General features: G+C 43.1%; 1 protein-coding gene across 2 annotated transcripts in view; it reads right to left on the bottom strand.

Annotated features, from left to right (window-relative positions):
• Positions 1 to 3,898: 3,898 nt before the first annotated feature.
• The window catches only part of LOC146785485 (uncharacterized), a 148,800-nt gene continuing 134,144 nt past the window's right edge, over positions 3,899 to 18,554 (bottom strand). Inside the window, exon 6 of one of the 2 annotated variants that reach the window (XM_085634565.1) lies at positions 3,899 to 5,564. In XM_085634565.1, the coding sequence (XP_085490691.1) occupies positions 4,939 to 5,564 (626 nt within the window). In that variant the 3' untranslated portion in view covers positions 3,899 to 4,938. The remainder of the gene's footprint in view (positions 5,565 to 18,554) is intronic. The other variant, XM_085634566.1, reaches the window with a different exon arrangement.

Here is an 18,554-nt window from a genome sequence, read left to right as displayed (position 1 = left end):
CAAAGCCAGATGAGCGCACGCACACAGCCACGGAAGCCCAGAGAGAAGTGAACTCTCAGCAGCATCGTGGGCATGCAGCAAACAATAAGCAACACTACTTCCCACGTATGTTTCACTAAGAGCATTTGAAATCAGTTACCAATGAGCCCGCGAGCCAGCATTCACTCGTGAAGCCAATGCATCCGGCACGAGCTGTAAACACCGCTCTGCCTTGTGCACACCAGCCCTACTTGGCTGCAAATGTAAAATAAACAAATATTTACAAACATATTGTCTCTGAGGCAGCACCAGCATGTGGGGCCAGCACAAATGGCTTTCCCTGGCACCACCAGGGCTCCCAGATCCATGGCTGCTCCTCGCAACACGAGCAGGGAACACGAGCAGGAAACTAACAAAAACAAGCCCAATCCCCCTTAAAAGGAAGCTGAAAAGCAAACTAATATCTTACCAAAAGAAGCCCAACTGACGGTCAACATCCAAAATTGCAAAAAGAAATAAAAAATACAAGCAACGGAGCAGGAGGCAAGGTGCGGGAGGCATCACTAACACAACTTTCCATTAAGAGGAGGTGGGAGGGAGGAATGCTATTTTAAAAGGTAAGCAGGTACGGCGCTAAAGCTAAACACAGGCACACCTAGACAAAAAGAGTCCACCAAAGAGCAGATAAACCTCCACAGCGTAATGATACAGTACATAGCCCCTACTCCGTGGGAGGAACGGAAGAGAAAAACGAGGGACAAAGAAGCAGGACTGACCACAAGCAAGCAAGGATTTTTAAAGGAAACTGACATACACAAATGAAAAACAATGGGCGTAGTTGAACCCCACAAAGCATATACAACAGGTCAGTAAGCGATATCGCAAGTGCTGTCTAGGCTTGACCTAAAAAGGATAGGGAGTGAAAGATGTTGCTGTTTCGTCCCTTTACTATCTTGTCCCAGGATATTGTTGTTATGGCAGTAGAGCAGTTTCACTAACCAGACCCTTGGAGAGTTTTAAACTTACAATTTCAGGTAACTAATGACTTTGGAGTTGATCACTAGCTCTTCATCAGCTTTGCTCTCCATCGTTGGTTGGCAAAAATGTGTAGGCTGTCAAGATGAATAATACTGCACTACAAAAACAAAAGAGGGACATCTTCGTGCCCAAAAACAATTGTTAGAGGATTATACATCTTTTTATGTGTCCTCACAATGCAGCACACATGGAAAGAGGAAGTAACAACAAGAAATAAAGAAATGTCTCCTTGTTACGCCTCAGATAGGCACACCATTTTGATGCAACACAGGTTTGCAAGTTTTTATAAGTCTGGGTTTGCGTCAACAGTGTGGTTGCATATGAAAGCCCATTCTCCACCCATGTAACACCTACAAGAGGCAAAGGCAGCGCAATGTACTGTTAATTTTCGTGGCTTAGTAAATGCCGAAAATGATTTTGTGTCAGGGCTGCGCCACAAAAGTGACGCCACCCCAACACAAACTCTTAGTAAATCCGGGTCACCGAATCTGTAGGAAGGAGTGGCCATTAGAAGAATAATACATTTTCCTCAAAATTCTTCACAGTGTTCCCTCCTCCCTCCTGCTTACAGTATGCTATTTTTAGACTGAGCCCTGAGCCAGGGCATAAGCGCTGCTCTGGGGTTGATCTGTGGTAGTTCACTACCTGAGGGCAGCCCCGCCCACTCCCCGCTTGTTAGTCCCTCCTTATGACGATCATGTCGTCATTTGTATCCTTCCATGGCTACTGGCCCCTTTACTTTGAGTGTTGCACGGTATGTGCTATTTAGATTGTGCAGTATTTTCTTTAATAAGGTTCTCTTACTGCCCGTGCCTTCTCCCCCCCTGCAGTCCGTGCCTGCTCGCCTCCTTTCCCCCTGTTGTTCCGGTCCTCTCGCCTCCTGCCCCCGCCCGCCCATCCTCCCGTTTGCAATGCAATAGGTCTCGTGTAAATGAGAGACCTATTGTATTGCAAATGCTTTTTTTTTTTATTAGGCCACCACAGGAGCCCACCTTGGAGCTTTAAAGTCAGCTGATCTCACCCTTCCGAATCCCGTTGAGCCCTCCCCCCATCCTCCACCCTCCGAGCATGAATGTGTTTCCCTCAACCCACCCTTTCCCTGTGCAGGGAGTGAGGCACCATCCGTGTCGTTATATGGAAAAGGGGGAACATTTAGGTCCTTTTCTATGGCATTACTGACTGGCTGGCAACGGTGACGTATCCCCATTGCAAGCTGGTCAGTAATTACGTAGAAAAGGATCTAAATGTTCCCCCTCTTCCAGATAATGACAGGGATAGTGCTTCACTCCATGCACACAACCAACAGGATTTTGTAAATCAGAGAAAACTACTCTTGGTTTAGGCGAATGACCACATCCCTTCTCCCACGAGAATTTCACTGTAGTCTTGTCTCACTTTGACTGGAGCAGTGAGGACCTGGTGGAGTCAGGTATTGTCTTCTTTTGTAATATTGCTTAGTTTTTAATAGCTCGCGCAGACCGGGGTGCTGTGGTCTCACCTCTCTGGTTCATGGAAGAGGAACAATGTTAGAAAATAAAATAAAGCAACAGCGCCAGCCCCAACCACCTGTGAATCCGATGCCCTTTGTGCTAGTGGCTGTACTCATATGGTTTATATTCATACTCTCTGCCCGCCGTCTGAAATAAGCTGGTGCCCACCAAACTCTGTCTGTGCTAGTGGAGGGGCTCTGCAGTGAGAGCACGGTGCAGGATGTTTTTGGTCTTCAGAGGGGTTGGAGCACTAGCTCACATAGTGTGCTCTCCCCTCACTTCTGGACCCCAGGCCTCCCTCACCCAAAACACTTGCAGTTCAATTTATAATGTATGTTGTTGACACTGGAGTGTGTCAACAATATTCTAATTAACTTGCCATCTCAGCATCTCCTCTAGGAAAGTGTACAGTATGACCGGGGTGTCTGTACTCTTGGCACATGTGCAAACTTAAAAGTGTGGGGTAGCGGAGGCCTACCAGCTCGGATGCAAGACACAGTGACAAGCAGCTGCCATACTTGGAGGCTGCCCGACGTCAGACACACCTCACACTGGCCCTCTTACAACCAAACAGCTCTAGTTCAGCACCAGAAGGCAGCTCAAGTGACTGTGCAGCACCTGCCTGTACAATATGAATGTTTATTTGTAAAATGTAAACCTCTCCATTCCCTTCAGGTCAAGTTTGTGATAAATAGGAACTGGGTAAACAGAACTAGGCAACAAAGTGAGAACACGCGTCTGCCAGGATCAATCCATTGTGAGACTATGGGCAGCCTCCAAAAGCAGCTCATTCTACAGCAGCATGGCCACTGTGAGGTCACTGCTCCCCTTCACTTCACTTCCCCACCCCACTGCGCAGAACACTGGATAAACCCAGAAGTGGCTTCACTCAGCCTGGCACTGCACATAGGCTGAGTCACTGATCGTGACACGAATGAGTCCAGCAGCAGAGCCCTCACCGAAGAGAAGTGCAATGTCTGTGAGACATTTCGGTTAGGGCCCTTCTATTTCTGGTGCTTTGCAGCAGTTTTAAAAGCTACCTAGATTCTCATTGCTCAAATGGGTGTTATTTCTAACATTTATAGGTTTCCTATGTCTTCATTGCTTGTATTTTGCGATCGAGAAAGTGTCACTAGTAGCCTTTGAATGTCACTCATAATTACACTGAAATTAATTAAATGTCACACATAAGAAATCTGAAACCTTGGGCGCAATTTAACAGTTGCAGGGCAGATTTAATTTCTCTATTGCACCTGAGCGTCAGTATACCCATAGTAGCTAAGTGTTCAGATTGCTTATGTGACAATTTCAAAAATCTATGAGAACAAGTGGCTTGCAGTACTTTTCCTGAATGTTCTCCAGATTTCTGATGTGTTTTTTTTTTTTTTTTTGCATATTGATATAGCGCGACCTTGACCTCACTCCAATACTCGAAGGTATTGGAGCGCTTTACATGAGCACCGTATTTACATTACACATTCAGGCACGGGGAGATTAAGTGATTTGCCCAGAATCACAGGATGTGGACGCGACCTCGAGGCTCGAACCCTGGTTTCCTGCACCAAAGTCGGCAGTTTAAGCCGACGGACCACATCCTCTCCCCTTAGGAGCACCTAGATGATTACTTGAAAATGACTGAAACCGGCGATCATTGGTAGTGAAACTTAGAAAGAACTCTAAGAGCATTTATGGGAACAGGGTTTTGTGGGGAAAATGCTGCATTCACTAATGAGTTAGAATAACTGAATCTAACAAAAAATGGAATGCAGTGCCAGTCTCGTAGTGATGCCTTTTTTGTTGTTGAAACATAACCTTTCTGTAACCACATCTGTACATTAGCAGAGCCAATAGCACGTGCTAAACACTTATAAGGCCCCGAAAGCGAGACCGATTGCATTGTAAATGCTTGTTTTGATAGTGGTCTTCTTACATTTATTTTATTTTTTTAGCTCTATTTTTTGTAAATCCTTGTTCCTGTGTAGGAACGAAAACTGAGCAGAACAGATGTTACAATTTGATACCTTGATGAACTTTCTATGTCAGTAATGCCTTTGAAATATAGCAGATCCAAAATTGGTAATGCAACAGCGCAACGAAAAAATTGCTTAACACATTTACAGATCAAGCAAAGAGCTGGTGAAGGTTTTACAGTGGGGAACCTGCATAAGTATTATGAAGCCATGAAAAAAAAAATCTTGTAGATTATATGTAATTTAGTAGCACATTCTAACCTGTAAATAATTATTTTACATATGGCCACTGTGCAAAATAATCACTCTCAACCATTCTTAGTAACCATTCTGCTGTATATTACCTAAGGTACATATTAGACACTACAGTGCTAATAAACAAGCTTCTGTCTAGTTAAGACAAAAATGTGCATACAAAACAGTGATACCTGTATGTAGCTAGGAATTAAATTTTTCATTATTCATGCTATTTCCAATATACTAAGCCCAAATTTTTGTATTGTCTTTGTGTGTGTTTTCTGGTGTCTAGAAAGTACGTCCGTTCTACTGAAGTATTCTCCACACATATTGCACTGATAAGGTTTTTCACCAGTATGCAGTTTTTGGTGTCTCTGCAAACCTCCAAGTAGACTGAAGGTCTTTCCACATGTAGTACAACTGTGAGGTCTTTCCCCAGTATGGAATCGTTCATGCTTTCGGAGATAGGATATTGTTGTAAAGCTTTTCCCGCACTCTTTACATGTAAATCTTGCTGTTCGTTGATGTGTACGCGGAGGTCTGCCAATATTACTCTTTGGGTGGATTTTCTCACTTTCAGGATAATTATATGGTCTATTAGTTTGTTGTGAGTTCAGGCTGCGCGGAGCACTCTGTTCACTTTCCATTCTTCCCTCACATATATTGGATGCTTCTGTTACCGTCACACAGGGAGTCTGGTGTAAGGTGGAGAGCGTAGATTCGCAGCAATCACTTTGCCATTTTGGAGTCGGCTGTACCCTGTTTGCTTGCTTTACTGTCGATTTGCAGAGCCTCGAAATTCTGTTGGATTTTACTGGACTCTCCATTTTTCCATTTTTGTTTCCATTATCTGTAATATAATAAAAATTTTAGCCTTCTTAATGGCACTGTATAGAATAACATTTAGACATCAAGTTTGGTCATTTAGGGCAGATTATGGTGAAACTCTGGCAATTGTGTGCTTGAGACACTTGAGTGCTGTGAGATAAATTAATAAGGGTTTGCAAGATGTTGTCTAACAAGCAACCCTGCCACTTCCCTCACATGGCAGAGTACATTGTGCGAAGGCACCAACAGAAGATGGGTACTAGGATAGCATGTTGCCAAAATGTTTTTAACATGATGTCTGATAGGAAACTGTAGGAGGCTGGCTTAGTATATGGTGCTCACTTATGTAAGTGGAGCACCCTGTACCAATCCAGACAAACCTTATGGTGATTTTAGTGGTTTTAAACAACCTAAGAAAGCTCTGTAAGTGGTAACTGTGGAAAGCAGCCTTCAGGCTTAGTCCAGAAGGAGTGTAAAGCAGCTTGTTTTACCAGTATTTAATCTTATGGTGCAGGTTAAGTGAAAACGAACCACACAGTGTAATTATAAAAACATGTATTTATTATAAACACTAACACATTGCAATATCTCCCACCCAGAGATATACCACAAAACACACAAAACTTTGGAAACAGAACATGTAAGTAGCACAAATACACAGTGGTCTCCAGGGGGGGGGGGAGACCAAACTATATACTACAATAGTGGAATGCGAACCACGACCTAATCGAGACTGGAACCAGAAGATGTAGAAGAGTCAGGAACCCAAGGAACCACCCAAGGTGAGTATCTAGGAACCCCACAGAGGCCGTGTGCAGTGTGGGAACACGACCCCGTACTCAATGCAAGTCAATGGGTGAGTTGCGGTTGCAGTTTTAAAGAAGAACCCGTTCCAGCGGACCCTGAAGAAACTCTGTGGAAGATGAAAGGTTGGAGAGTGACCCCACCCGTGGATACCCTAGGAACCAGGATACCTAAACCAGGGAAGCCGGGTTCATAGGTGGGAAGTGATGTCAGAAACCACCGTAGACCACAATGGAGGACTTCCGAAATGATGCTGCTGGCGACGAAGGTGAAAGTGTCCGGTGGAACCCAAAGGTGGGTTCAAGATGAGGGGTATGTACAAGCAGAGGGGATAGAGTCTATTCCACTCAGGAGTGACCAGGAGGCATGAAAGACGAATACCCACCGGGATGCAGGAGAGTTGACCGGGCCCTTAAAGTTGCAGCTGTGCGGACCAGGCGGCGCTGAGGAAGACCAGAAGCCATTCATGAGCTGTCCCACGCTGGATGTCAAGAGCCAAGGGGTCAGTGTCCGGCAGGGGCACCAACAAGCCTTGGCAGCGGCAACCAACATAGTCGTTGAAAAAGGTGCAGGGTCGGGAACAGCAAGGTCCAAGTGACTCACCATGAGCAGGTAAGTCAGAACAGGCCCCGAGCAAGCAGGGGAACCTACTGGAGCCAAAGAAGACCCTCAATGGACCCACAGGCAGGAGGCATAGGAGTCGCAAGAGTACGTCGAGCAGCTCACCAAAGGGTGAAGGCCCACGGTGCAGAGGATGTGGTGCAGGAGATGCTTGAGGCTGGAGCTTCTTGGAGCCCGAAGATCTCTGGAGGAGAGAGTCAGCAAGTCATGACAACAGCAAGTCGACGCAGTGCACAGGGGTACTGCTCCAGTGGATCCGACGAGGGATACTGGCTTCAAAGTTGCTGAGAAGACAGTACAGGCCTCGAGGGAGTTTGTAGAACCACCACCTGTGTTGCTGAACCTTTCAGAGTCCGTAGAAGCTCAGGAACAGCAAACGGGTCAGCTTTCTTGCAGTTCATGCAGATGCAGGGAAGTGACTCCTTCTCTCCAAGGGAGATTCCTTTGGGTGTCTTAGATGTCCACAGGCCTTGTGAAGAACCTTTATGGAGCTAAGGCACAGACGTTGTAGAAGACTGGCAGGACGACGAGACCAGGAGCAGCAGGAGTCTTCCCAGTTCCAGTCTAGGTTCCCAAAGCAAAGTCCAGAGTGCCCAGACGGTTGAGCAGAGCAGGAACCAACGGCTCCCTGAACTGGCTTCAACTGGAGTATGCAAGGAGGGCCCCAAAAGTGCCCTTCAAGGCAGTCTAGTGGTGCTGGCAAGCACCCCCTCCCTGTTACAATACACTAAGTCCTGTCTTCCCCTGTTCGAGCCTGGCTCAGCAGCAGAAGCGCAGAATCATGTCTCTGGTCGGCAGCAGCCATGGTTTGCTGTCCAGATCTAGAAGACTGGTACCGGGAACACCGAGGGCCTCCTGGAGGAGCTTTACAATGCATGGATTCATACTCCAACACCGGTGTTGGAGTATGATTCCAACATGTTTTGATACTAAACATGACAGGGTTCGTTACAGCCAGTTTAGAGATAGCCATTGTGTAGTGACATATGGCCACTCTATATATCATAATGGCTGATGCACTTACAACCCGAGAGAATGTACTACGAGGGTTAATGGGGGTGTCCTGCACATTCAGGGGCACCCTCACACTTATAACTAAGCACCCTGCCTTCAGGATTTAAAGGCCTGCCTTAGGGGAGACTTATAGGTTTTAAGTCTAGTGACCTCAGATATAAGGAAGCGTATATCTGTCGTAAGTGATGTTAGCACCAACTTACACAGGCTGCAATGGCAGGCTTGTAGTGACAATTTGAGTGGTCTCTCAAGGGTGGCATAATACATGCTTCAGCCCATGGCAGACCCCTGGTGTACCTATGCCCTGGGTACCTTGGTACGATATACTTGGGACTTACAAGGGTACACCAGTAGCCAATCTGGAGGGTACCCAAGTACTCACCATGTCCAATTTAGGGAAGAAGCACAGAGACTCAGGTCCCGATTAGCAGAATCCCAGTCAGACTACTCAGCGAAACATAATGACACCAGCAAAAAGTGGGGTGACCATGAAAGCAGATCCTACTTTCCTACAGAAACCAAAAACATTATGTATTATACCTTCGCAAGATTAGTAAGGGATCATTACAAAACACTGGGAAATTGTAAAGCCAAAGAAACTAGAGTCTGACATATGGTCTAACAGCATGATGTGGACAATTAATCTAAGTATTCCTGGTGCAAACTAACAAGTAGCTCCCTAAAGCCTGGCAATTATATTTCCCCACCACAAGTATGCAAGTAGATAAATTATTATAAATATTAATATTTAAAATAATGATGACTCATTTCTTAACTCAATGTTTAACAAGAAAGTATATGTGTATCATTAATTTATGGTTGGCAACATCTGACTGTTCACTTCACCCACTGAGTGGTTCGATTTCATTGAGCCCTTTACTTTAAGGCAAGTCAAATATTGAGCCAGTTTGTTGTTAAAGGAGAATGCCTCAGAAACTGCAACATCTTTAACATCCACTACATGAGCGACAGCTGGAATCTGGGCTTTTAAAACAGCATTGAGAAACGTGGAGTGGATGATACAAGAAAGAACCAGAGTCCAATCTCAGATGAGGCTGTTGAAGCAAGAACCGAGTATACGTGGTTTAAATTAACAATGACGTAAAGAACATCTTCCTGGTTGGCCAAGGGGAGGGTGTGGGTTAGGGACCTCCGTGGCAGGGGGGATTAGTGGGAAAACAGCTAACAGTTACATGGTAGTGCTGGAGCGGGTAGTACAAAATTTTGTATACCCCCCATTCTGCATGTTTATATTAATCCGAATAATCAATTAATTGTAATATTATTAATTTGTTTGAAGTGATAACTCACCAATTATATTAACAAAAGAATTACACGTGGGAATTGCACCTTGCATGGCTATATTAATTGTAAACTAACTTGAGTACGCATATTAATAGTAGAAAACTAGAATATTGCATGTTATATGTCGCTTTGGTGCTGTATTTGTGATTTGTGCTTTATTCAGTGAGTATAAACCGCTCTGATTGTTGCTTCTGCTAGATAAATACACACACATATCGGTATTAGCAAGGGGATAACATTTTATTAGCCATTTCTATGTTTTAATCACGTTTTTGTGTTTCTTTTGCTTAAGTTGACCATTTCGGCCTAAACAAGATGGATGAATGAGACTTTAGACGTGACTGCCCTGACAACACAAGGTTCTGGGTGAAGTGCGCAGGCGTCACCGCCAGCAGCAGTGGCCCGGACCTGACCCCAAGAGAACATGTACCCTTCAAGGACGCTACGGGAACCTATCCAAGACCAAAGACAAAGCTCAATTTAAAAGCCGGAACAAGCAAGTTTGAAGACTTCATCGTTTAACACCCTGAGAACTGTACCCCTCGCCCCCAAGTGGACCAATCAGGACTTTCTAAACCCCGATCTTGATACTTTTTGACATTATTTTCATTATAAAAGTAGGTAGGGAATTGAGCTTAAAAACGCTATCGCATCGCTTGCTCTTCTTTGACAAACTCAATTTCCTGACGTTATGCTAACGGAGAGGACGGTGACGCTGCTGGACAACTGTTATCCTGAATCTTTGAGAGACTGAATTGCGGCCTAACTTTGCTGAATAAAATTCTCCTTGACTGACTGACTTAGAGGACGACTTTAGCCAGATTAGGTAAATATGATGCTCTGAAATGCTGATGATGATTTCTAACGTTTCTTGCAATATTTCTTAGATAAAGAATATTTGATTAATTGAGAAATGTGTTGTGTCGATTATTTTAAGAAGAGAATTTAATGGGATTTGAAGACTGATAAATGACTGTGAAACTAAACCTGTAAACAACTAAATGATCCATCTCCTTATGAGAGGAATATCTTAGGTCTGAGGTCAATGTGTTTAGAGTAAGGTAAAGGTATTCCTCTCATGTCAGCGTTTGGAAGCGTATTTCCCTCAGAAAACAGAACAACAGAGTGTAAGTATATTGGTGTTATGGGCCCCACCAATGAATATATTTGAGTGAATTTGATGCTGAGGTAGTTGGGCTGTGCCGAAAGGGGAATTTGATGTTCCGCGCTGCAACAGTTTTCTGGTAGCAAGACGATGGTTTTTATTGTTTTGGTTTGGTGAATATTGCTTGTAAATAGCTTATTGATTATTGGTTATTGATATTGGTTTATGTACTAACACTTTATGGTGAGTCGTGTTGAGTTTTATGTTGTTTGCACGGCTTCTGGGATGTAGGAAGTCGGAAGTTTGTAACGGTTCCGTAGTAGAGCAGAGGTAATCGCTGTTCTCGGGAAAGACGGAATTGTTGTTATCCTGTAGGTACACAGGAAAAAACGTCTGACGATTGAAGTTGCACGACGCATTGTCTGGGTTCGATTCGGTGACATCGCCTTGTGTTGCCATTAGATAAATTTTCTGTGTGGAAGAAGTGTGTATGATAGTCAAGGTTACCTGTGAAATTCTGGTCTTAGGTACCAGGGATCCAACTGGCATTCCGTTAACGCTTATCACTGGAAAGGTAATAGGTACTCTCTGAGCTTGTTAGAAGGACAAAGGAGAGGTAAGCGCTGCTTTAACATATGTCATAATTCTGTAGCAGGACAGACTGTTCGCTGTTCTCGGGAAAAACAGGATTCTGTGTGAATGTACTACATTTTTCTTGTGTGAAAGTGCGTGAACGAAATAGCATTCGGGTTAATTGTGAAACTTTGGTTTTATTTCTCAGGAGCATTGGGTCTCCAACTATGTGTCTTAATTCTGGAGAAACGGTTAGCTAATGCTTGTTAGAAGGGTAAAGTAGAGGGATGTGCTACTTTATCAACGGAAGTAACGATTCCGTAGTAGGGCAGAGGTAAGCGCTGCTCTCGGGAAAGACGGAATTCTCGTGAGAAATGTCTATTGCTATTCTTTGGTTAGCGAAGCGGACAATGGAGACGTTTTTATGTTGTTACTAACAGAATTGTAGAAATTGAAACAAAAAATTACTGAGCAGATTTGTAAAGGAGGGGTGGGCAGGAGCTGCCGCAGCGGCTGCTGACGTCAGAACGACCGCGCTGGGATTGGACAGTCGGTCAGAAACGTAAAACGCTCCGGATTGGTGCGTTAGTGTGCGCCACGCTAGGAGTGGAGAAATACAGGGTGACGTAAACGCTCCCTATTGGTGCGTTAGTGTGAATCGCGCTGGGATTTGAGAATTGTGACAGTGACGTAGACGCTCCGGATTGGTGCGTTAGTGTGAGTCGCGCTGCAATTGGATAGAATAGCGGTACAGTCGTAAGGAGAAACTAGTAAGACACGAAAGAAAGGAAAATGTATTACGATCCACCAGAAAAGGAGAAAAAGTCTTGGTTTGGTAGAATTAAGAAGTGGTTTAAGAAGGATAAACCGATCATAACTAGGGAAGGACAGTTACTTCCTCCACCGAAAACCCCTGCATCCTTTATGGTTGCAAAATATGGATATCACACCTACATTTGGTTAGACAATTGGGTTAAATACACTGAAAAGGACGGAGTATTAGCTTTTCCAGAGCATGGTTCATTTAATTTGGCTGTTTTGAGAAATTTGAGAGAGAAAATGATTAATTTAGAACCGAGACCTAGACCAACTCAATTTGAGGCTTTGATGGAGTGGGAAGACGAAATGCATGACCGAGAAAGACAGAGAAATGGTAGAGGATATAGGTATCTGTTTGGTAGATCATACGGACATGAGACGCATGATGATCGAATGAGAAGGTGGCGAAATGAGAGTATGACTGAGGGTTTGTTTCCCGTAAGAACTGCAGGAGAGAATGAAGGACGAAAGTGTGTAGAAAAGAGGCATAAATTGGAATCGAGAGGGTATGGAGTGAATGAGTCAGAGGATGATGCTCTTGATGATATGTTCTATAAGAATCCACCACCATGCCGACCAGAACCAGAAATATTAACTCCAAGTGCCCCAATGAAAGAAACAGTACGAATCATAAAATCGGAACCAGAGTTCCAAGATTTAGGAAGAAACAATTCCATTAGAGAGGTAGAAAGGAAGTCTGGAGGAAAATTGGATGGAGAAAATTCAGCAGAATTAACAAAAACAACTTATTAACAGAGAAAATAAGAGAATTGACTAAGAATTTAGAAGCAGTAACTGTACCAGTAACGATAGGTCCTCTAATGCCTATTTTTGACAAACAGAAAGACAGCGAACATTGTTTGACAGTCCCTTATAAAAGTAATAAACCGGTTGAACAACCAAGAATGAGTCAGAGTGAGAATCCATGGAGACAGACTATGAGTATGATTGAACCAAATTTTTCAAATAACTCTTTTGTAGGTCAAAACTGTGTAGAAAAGCGCATGACAATGATAGAGACAATGTCAGAAACTCAAAAAGATTTTGGACAAGGAAATGTAGAGAAGCCAATAGGACCATCTACAGAGGAGTTGAGTGAATGGTTGAGAAGCTTGCAAAAGAAAGACAATGAATCCCAGTCAATAGATGTGGCAAAATTACGAATGGTACTGGAAGAATTAATAGTAGGACCTATCCCGATAGAAATTAAAAACGTACCAAGATGAGGAGTGTTATTTCTGTGCAAAAGCGTAACATGGAGTGCGAAAAGTCTTCATGAAAGATTAGAAGAGGTGGCAAATGAGATGGGTATTGATATTGAAAAGGTAAAAGCCTTACAGAAACCCTATCAAGTAGATTTCACCGAAAAAGACATTGAAAACATGAATACCACAGGACGAATAGGTCAGATTAAGGATATAATTATTTTGTTGAGAAAATGGGGAGATGTGGACAAATGGAAGAGCAGATGGTATCGTAAGCGAGACGAAGTTTCAGACAAAACGTTTTCAGCCTATCCTATGAGAGAAAAAGAGAAGGTTGTGACAGAATACCCTATGAGAGAGATTCCAGGAGGAGGATATGTGCATGTCCCATGGACTAGACAGGATATTTTGTCATTTACGAATGACTTCCCTCGACTGCGTGAAAAACCCGTCGAGTGGTATAGACAGGTGGACAGATTTGTGAAGCTATCCAAAGTATTGTGGATTGATTTGAATAGCTTGTTTGACATAATCGTACCAGCAGATCTATGGACAGAATGTAAAATAGTAATAGATTGGCCGACACAGGAATACCCAAGGGATCCTAAGACAGGAGCTCTAGACCCTGAGGTAATGAAGAAATATGAACAGGTTATGGCATTCTTGAAGAACAAGGTACCCCCTAAAGAGACAGATTGGGTGAAAATTGATAGAACACATCAGGAAAGCACAGAATCAGTACATGCCTATTATGAGAGGTTAATTTTAGCCTTTAAACAATTCAGTGGAGATGAAAATTTGAGTGACAAGGATTTGAGTCATTTCGTATACAGATTTGAATATGGTCTTCGTCCAGAAATTAGTGAAATGATAAAACAGCATACGGTAGATTGGCAAAGAAAATAGACGAAGTATTGGGACATGCTAAATATTTCAGTGATGAAATTGAAGCAAAACAGCGAAAACTAAAAGAGAAGGCAATGTAGGCACAGGTAAAAGTAGCAGAGAGACAGGAAGCACAATTAGTGGAACAAGCTGGGTCAAAACAAAGATCTAATCCTGGGAAAAATAAAGGGAATATTGAGGAAGCTAAAAAGAAATTTCCGTGTCATAATTGTGGTAGGATAGGGCATTGGAAATCCGAGTGTAAGAATCCACCAAGTACTAATGATGAAAATTCATCCTTGAATCCACAGGTGCAGAATGAGGTGAGTGGTCAACAGCAACGACAACAGCAGGGTGTAACACAACAGAATCAGGTGCCAAAACCACCTTTTCCACAGAACAAAAATTGTCAGAAGTATAGTAAGGAAAATGGATTCTACAACGAAGAACAGGTAAATAAGCCGCAACGCGCTAGCGCTGCTTCGCAGTATTGGCTGCAAAGCGATGAAAGCGATTCAGAAGAGGGTTATTGACGGTGCCGAAGGGAGGAAGAGGAGTGCGTACTTGGCGCAATTCTAGAAGTAGACCAGACAGGCCCATTTGTAGATGGAAAAGTTAATAATGAAAATATTACTTTCCTAGTTGATACTGGTGCTACTCGACCAACTGTTAGATCAGCTGATGTCAAGAATCTTCCTCTCTCGGATGAAACGATCCAAGTAGTTGGGGTCTCCAAAAGACAGATTAAAACTTACCTTACAGAACCAGTGAAAGTTAGTATAGGGAAATTTTCTAAAATGCACAGATTCGTAGTGTGCGATACCAGTCCTGTGAATTTGTTAGGTAGAGATTTATTGTGCAAGATGAATTGCACTATATTTTGTACTCCAGATGGAATAGCCTTTGAAACACCAGATGATGATGTGCTGTACAAAATGACAATGGCAAACAGAGAGAAAGAGTTTACAGGAACCTATGCTGTATTCAACCCTGACGAACTACCAAAAGAATTGAAACAATCAGTAAAAGCAGAAGTTTGGGACTTCACAGGAGAAGATGTAGGATTGATGAGGAATGTAGATCCAGTAAAGATAAATGTAAAAGAAGGAGTATGTTATCCAAATGTCCCACAATATAAATTGACCCCTGAAATAATCGAAGGAGTTACTCCTGTGATTGAGAAAATGATAAAGCAAGGAATTTTGAGAGAAATAATGAGTAGCCCATGTAATTCACCAATAATGGGACTGAAAAAGCCTAGTGGGAAGTTCAGAATAGTGCAAGATCTGAGAAAGATAAACAAAATTGTTGTACCATGTTGTCCCATTGTACCGAATCCATCTGTGATTTTATATCAGATCCCTCATGATGCAGAATGGCACACAGTGATTGATTTGTGCCATACTTTCTTTTCCATCCCATTACACCATGACAGCCAGCAAATTTTTGCATTTAGTTTCGGCGAGCGTATTTTGGCGTGGTGCCGAATTCCACAGGGGTATACGGAAATCCCCTCAATATTTAATCAGCTATTGAAAAAGTCTTTGGAGAGTCTAGAAATGCCTGAAAATTCAGTACTAGTCCAGTATATCGATGACCTACTTGTGGCACCGAAAACTCGTGAAGCTTGTGAGGTAGATACGGTAGCTTTGCTGAATCATTTGGCAGATGGAGGACTAAAAGTGTCACCATCGAAATTACAATTCTGTAAGAAAGAGGTCCAATATTTGGGACACAGCATTGAGAAAGGACACAGGAAAATAACCATAGATAGAATCAGGATCATAAAAAGAATGAGTCCACCAATGACCCAAAGAGAAGTGAGAATGTTTCTGGGAATGGTTGGATATTGTCGTCAGTGGATAGGAAATTTTTCATTGATTGCAAAACCTTTGGTACGATTGACAAGAAGTCATGTGAGAGATACAATTGATTTGAACAAAGAGGAGTTGGCAGCATTCAAGAAATTGAGAGAAGGATTGTGTGAAGCGCCTGCATTAGGGATGCCTGACTATGACAAGGAGTTCGAGTTGTATTGCAGTGAGAGAAATGGATGTGCGCTCTCTGTTCTAGTACAGAAGCATGGAAAACTGAGGAAACCAATTGCATATTTTTCATCCATGTTGGACCCAGTAGCTGTAGCCCTTCCTGGGTGTCTGAAAGCAGTAGCTGCTACATGTCGAAGTTTGGAACAGAGTGAAGGAATTGTGATGGGATATCCTATGAAAGTGTTTGTACCTCATGATGTGGCGATTCTTTTAACAAGGAGTCGTACTCAGTATATGACGCACAGCCGACTGACTAAGTATGAAAAGGTCATTTTGGGTGCAACAAATGTGAGTCTCGTGAGATGCGTAAATGTGAATCCTTCAACATTATTGCCTGATGTAGAGCATGTGGAGGTAAGAGATGAAGCAGATCATGATTGTTTGGATGTACTTGACTTTTGTATAAAACCAAGACCTGACATAAAAGATGACCCTTTACCAGAAAGTGATTATGTCATGTTTGTTGATGGATCTTGTTTGAGAACAGATGATGGAGTGCTGAGTGCAGCATATGCGGTATGTACAGTTGCAGCAGTGATGGAAGCATCCTATTTGAAAGGAGTAAGGTCGGCCCAAGTAGCTGAACTTAATGCCCTTACCAGAGCATGTAAGATCGGGAAAAGTGTGAGCGTGACTGTGATAATTGATAGCCAGTATGGCTACGGGGTGGTCCATGATTTCGGCCAAATTTGGCTGCACAGAGGTTTCCTAACCTCAAGTGGAACTCTCATTAAGAATGCTGAAGTGGTTGGAAAGTTGCTTGAGGCAATACAGCTGCCTAGGCAATTGGCCGTGGTAAAATGTGCTGCTCATAGTCGCAGTGGTGATTATATTGCCACTGGAAATAAATTCGCCAATGACATGGCACAATATTGTGCACAAAATCATAATTCAATCAATCGGGCAAAGGAAAGGGAGATGATTTCTTGTTTCCCAATGTTTACTAACACTGTGGGAACATGGGATGAGGTAAGACAATTGCAGGAAGAAGCAGGAGAGGAAGAAGTAAAACAGTGGGTAAAAGCAGGATGTGCACCAAGAGAGAAAGATCATGTGTGGATCTATCGAGATGGAAGACCAGTTATGCCTGATAGCATGATGTCTGCCATGGCACGGATGTATCATGGACAGGGACATATAGGGAGAGACGCCATGATTAGTTATTTTAAACAAACTTGGTATAATGCCAAGTTTAGGCTTGTGGCGGAAAGTATTTGTCAAAGATGTCTAATTTGTCAGCAGTACAATCCAGGAAGAAAAACAGTGGTGAGTCTAGGAGCAATAGGTCGAGAGGGAAGACCTTTCACAAGAATGCAAGTAGATTTCATTGAGATGCCTCCTTGTAACAGGTTGAGGTATGTTTTGGTAATGGTATGCCTATTCTCTAGGTGGGTAGAGGCGTTCCCAACAAGAAGAAATGATGGAATGACAGTGGCAAAATTATTGTTGAGGGAATTTATACCTAGGTTTGGGTTCCCAGTAACAATTGAATCAGACAGAGGAGGACATTTTTATAATGAGATCATAAAACTGATTTGTGAAGCATTGAATGTACGACAAAAACTGCATTGTGCCTACCGACCAGAGGCTTCTGGTGTAGTAGAACAAATGAATGGTACTATCAAAAACAGAATAGGGAAAACGTGTTTAGCCACAGGTATGAAATGGCCCGATGTCTTGCCTCTAGTACTCATGACTATTAGATCAATACCAGACAGAACTACTGGTTTGAGTCCTCATGAGATCCTCATGGGACGCGCAATGAGACATGTATTTATACCAGTCAACAAGCTGATGGCAATAACTGATGACATGGTATTGGAGTACTGTAAAAGCCTGGCTGGCGCAGTTCATTTTGTGTTTCATCAGGTTGGAGCGGATGCCACCACTCTTGAAAAGAAGCCAGCTCATGATCTGAGCCCAGGGGACTGGGTAAGGATAAAAGTACACAGAAGAGGTGGGGAAAACCAAGGCAAGATATTTTGACTACAACAACAGCTGTGAAGTGTGCTGGATTGAAGAACTGGATCCATGCAAGTCATACTTTGAGAATTCCAAATCCAGTTGACTGTAAAGAAAAGGAGTATTTTGATGAATCAGAATCGAGTACTGAGTCAGATGACGGAGAGCCAAAAGATAAGGAAGGAGAAAACTCTGAAAGGGGGGAGACAGAGCCAAGGTTAACATTGGTCCCCAGAAGTAACTCCCTGAGGAGAAGGTTACAAATTTCTGATACCAGTTCAGACTCAGAGACAGAACAAAGAGCACATTCACCCAAGAAAGAACAAAGGAGGAACAAAGAAAAAGAAAGTGGAGAAACAATAAAAGAAATCCGTGAGAAGGAAGTGCCAGATGAAAGATTGAGAGAAATTCCACCTGAAACAACACCTTTAGATGGACAGGTGCTAGATACAGAGAGAGAGGGAAAGATTATTGCGGAAGACCCCCGAGGAGGTGTAGGGAACTCCAACATCCAGTTGGAAGCAGGGACAAGTAGTCAGCAGGAAGATTGCGTGACGGAGATTCGAGGAGGGACAGAAGTAGGGAAAACAAAAGAAGTGGTGGAAAAAGAACTCGTTGAAGGTAAAAAGCAAGTTGAAACAGAGTCTGAGGAAAGCGAAGATGAAATACCA

The sequence above is a fragment of the Triturus cristatus genome, chromosome 11 (genome assembly GCF_964204655.1).
Source record: "Triturus cristatus chromosome 11, aTriCri1.1, whole genome shotgun sequence".
Classification (NCBI taxonomy): Eukaryota; Metazoa; Chordata; class Amphibia; order Caudata; family Salamandridae; genus Triturus; species Triturus cristatus.
This window is presented reverse-complemented; position numbering and strand designations above follow the sequence as displayed.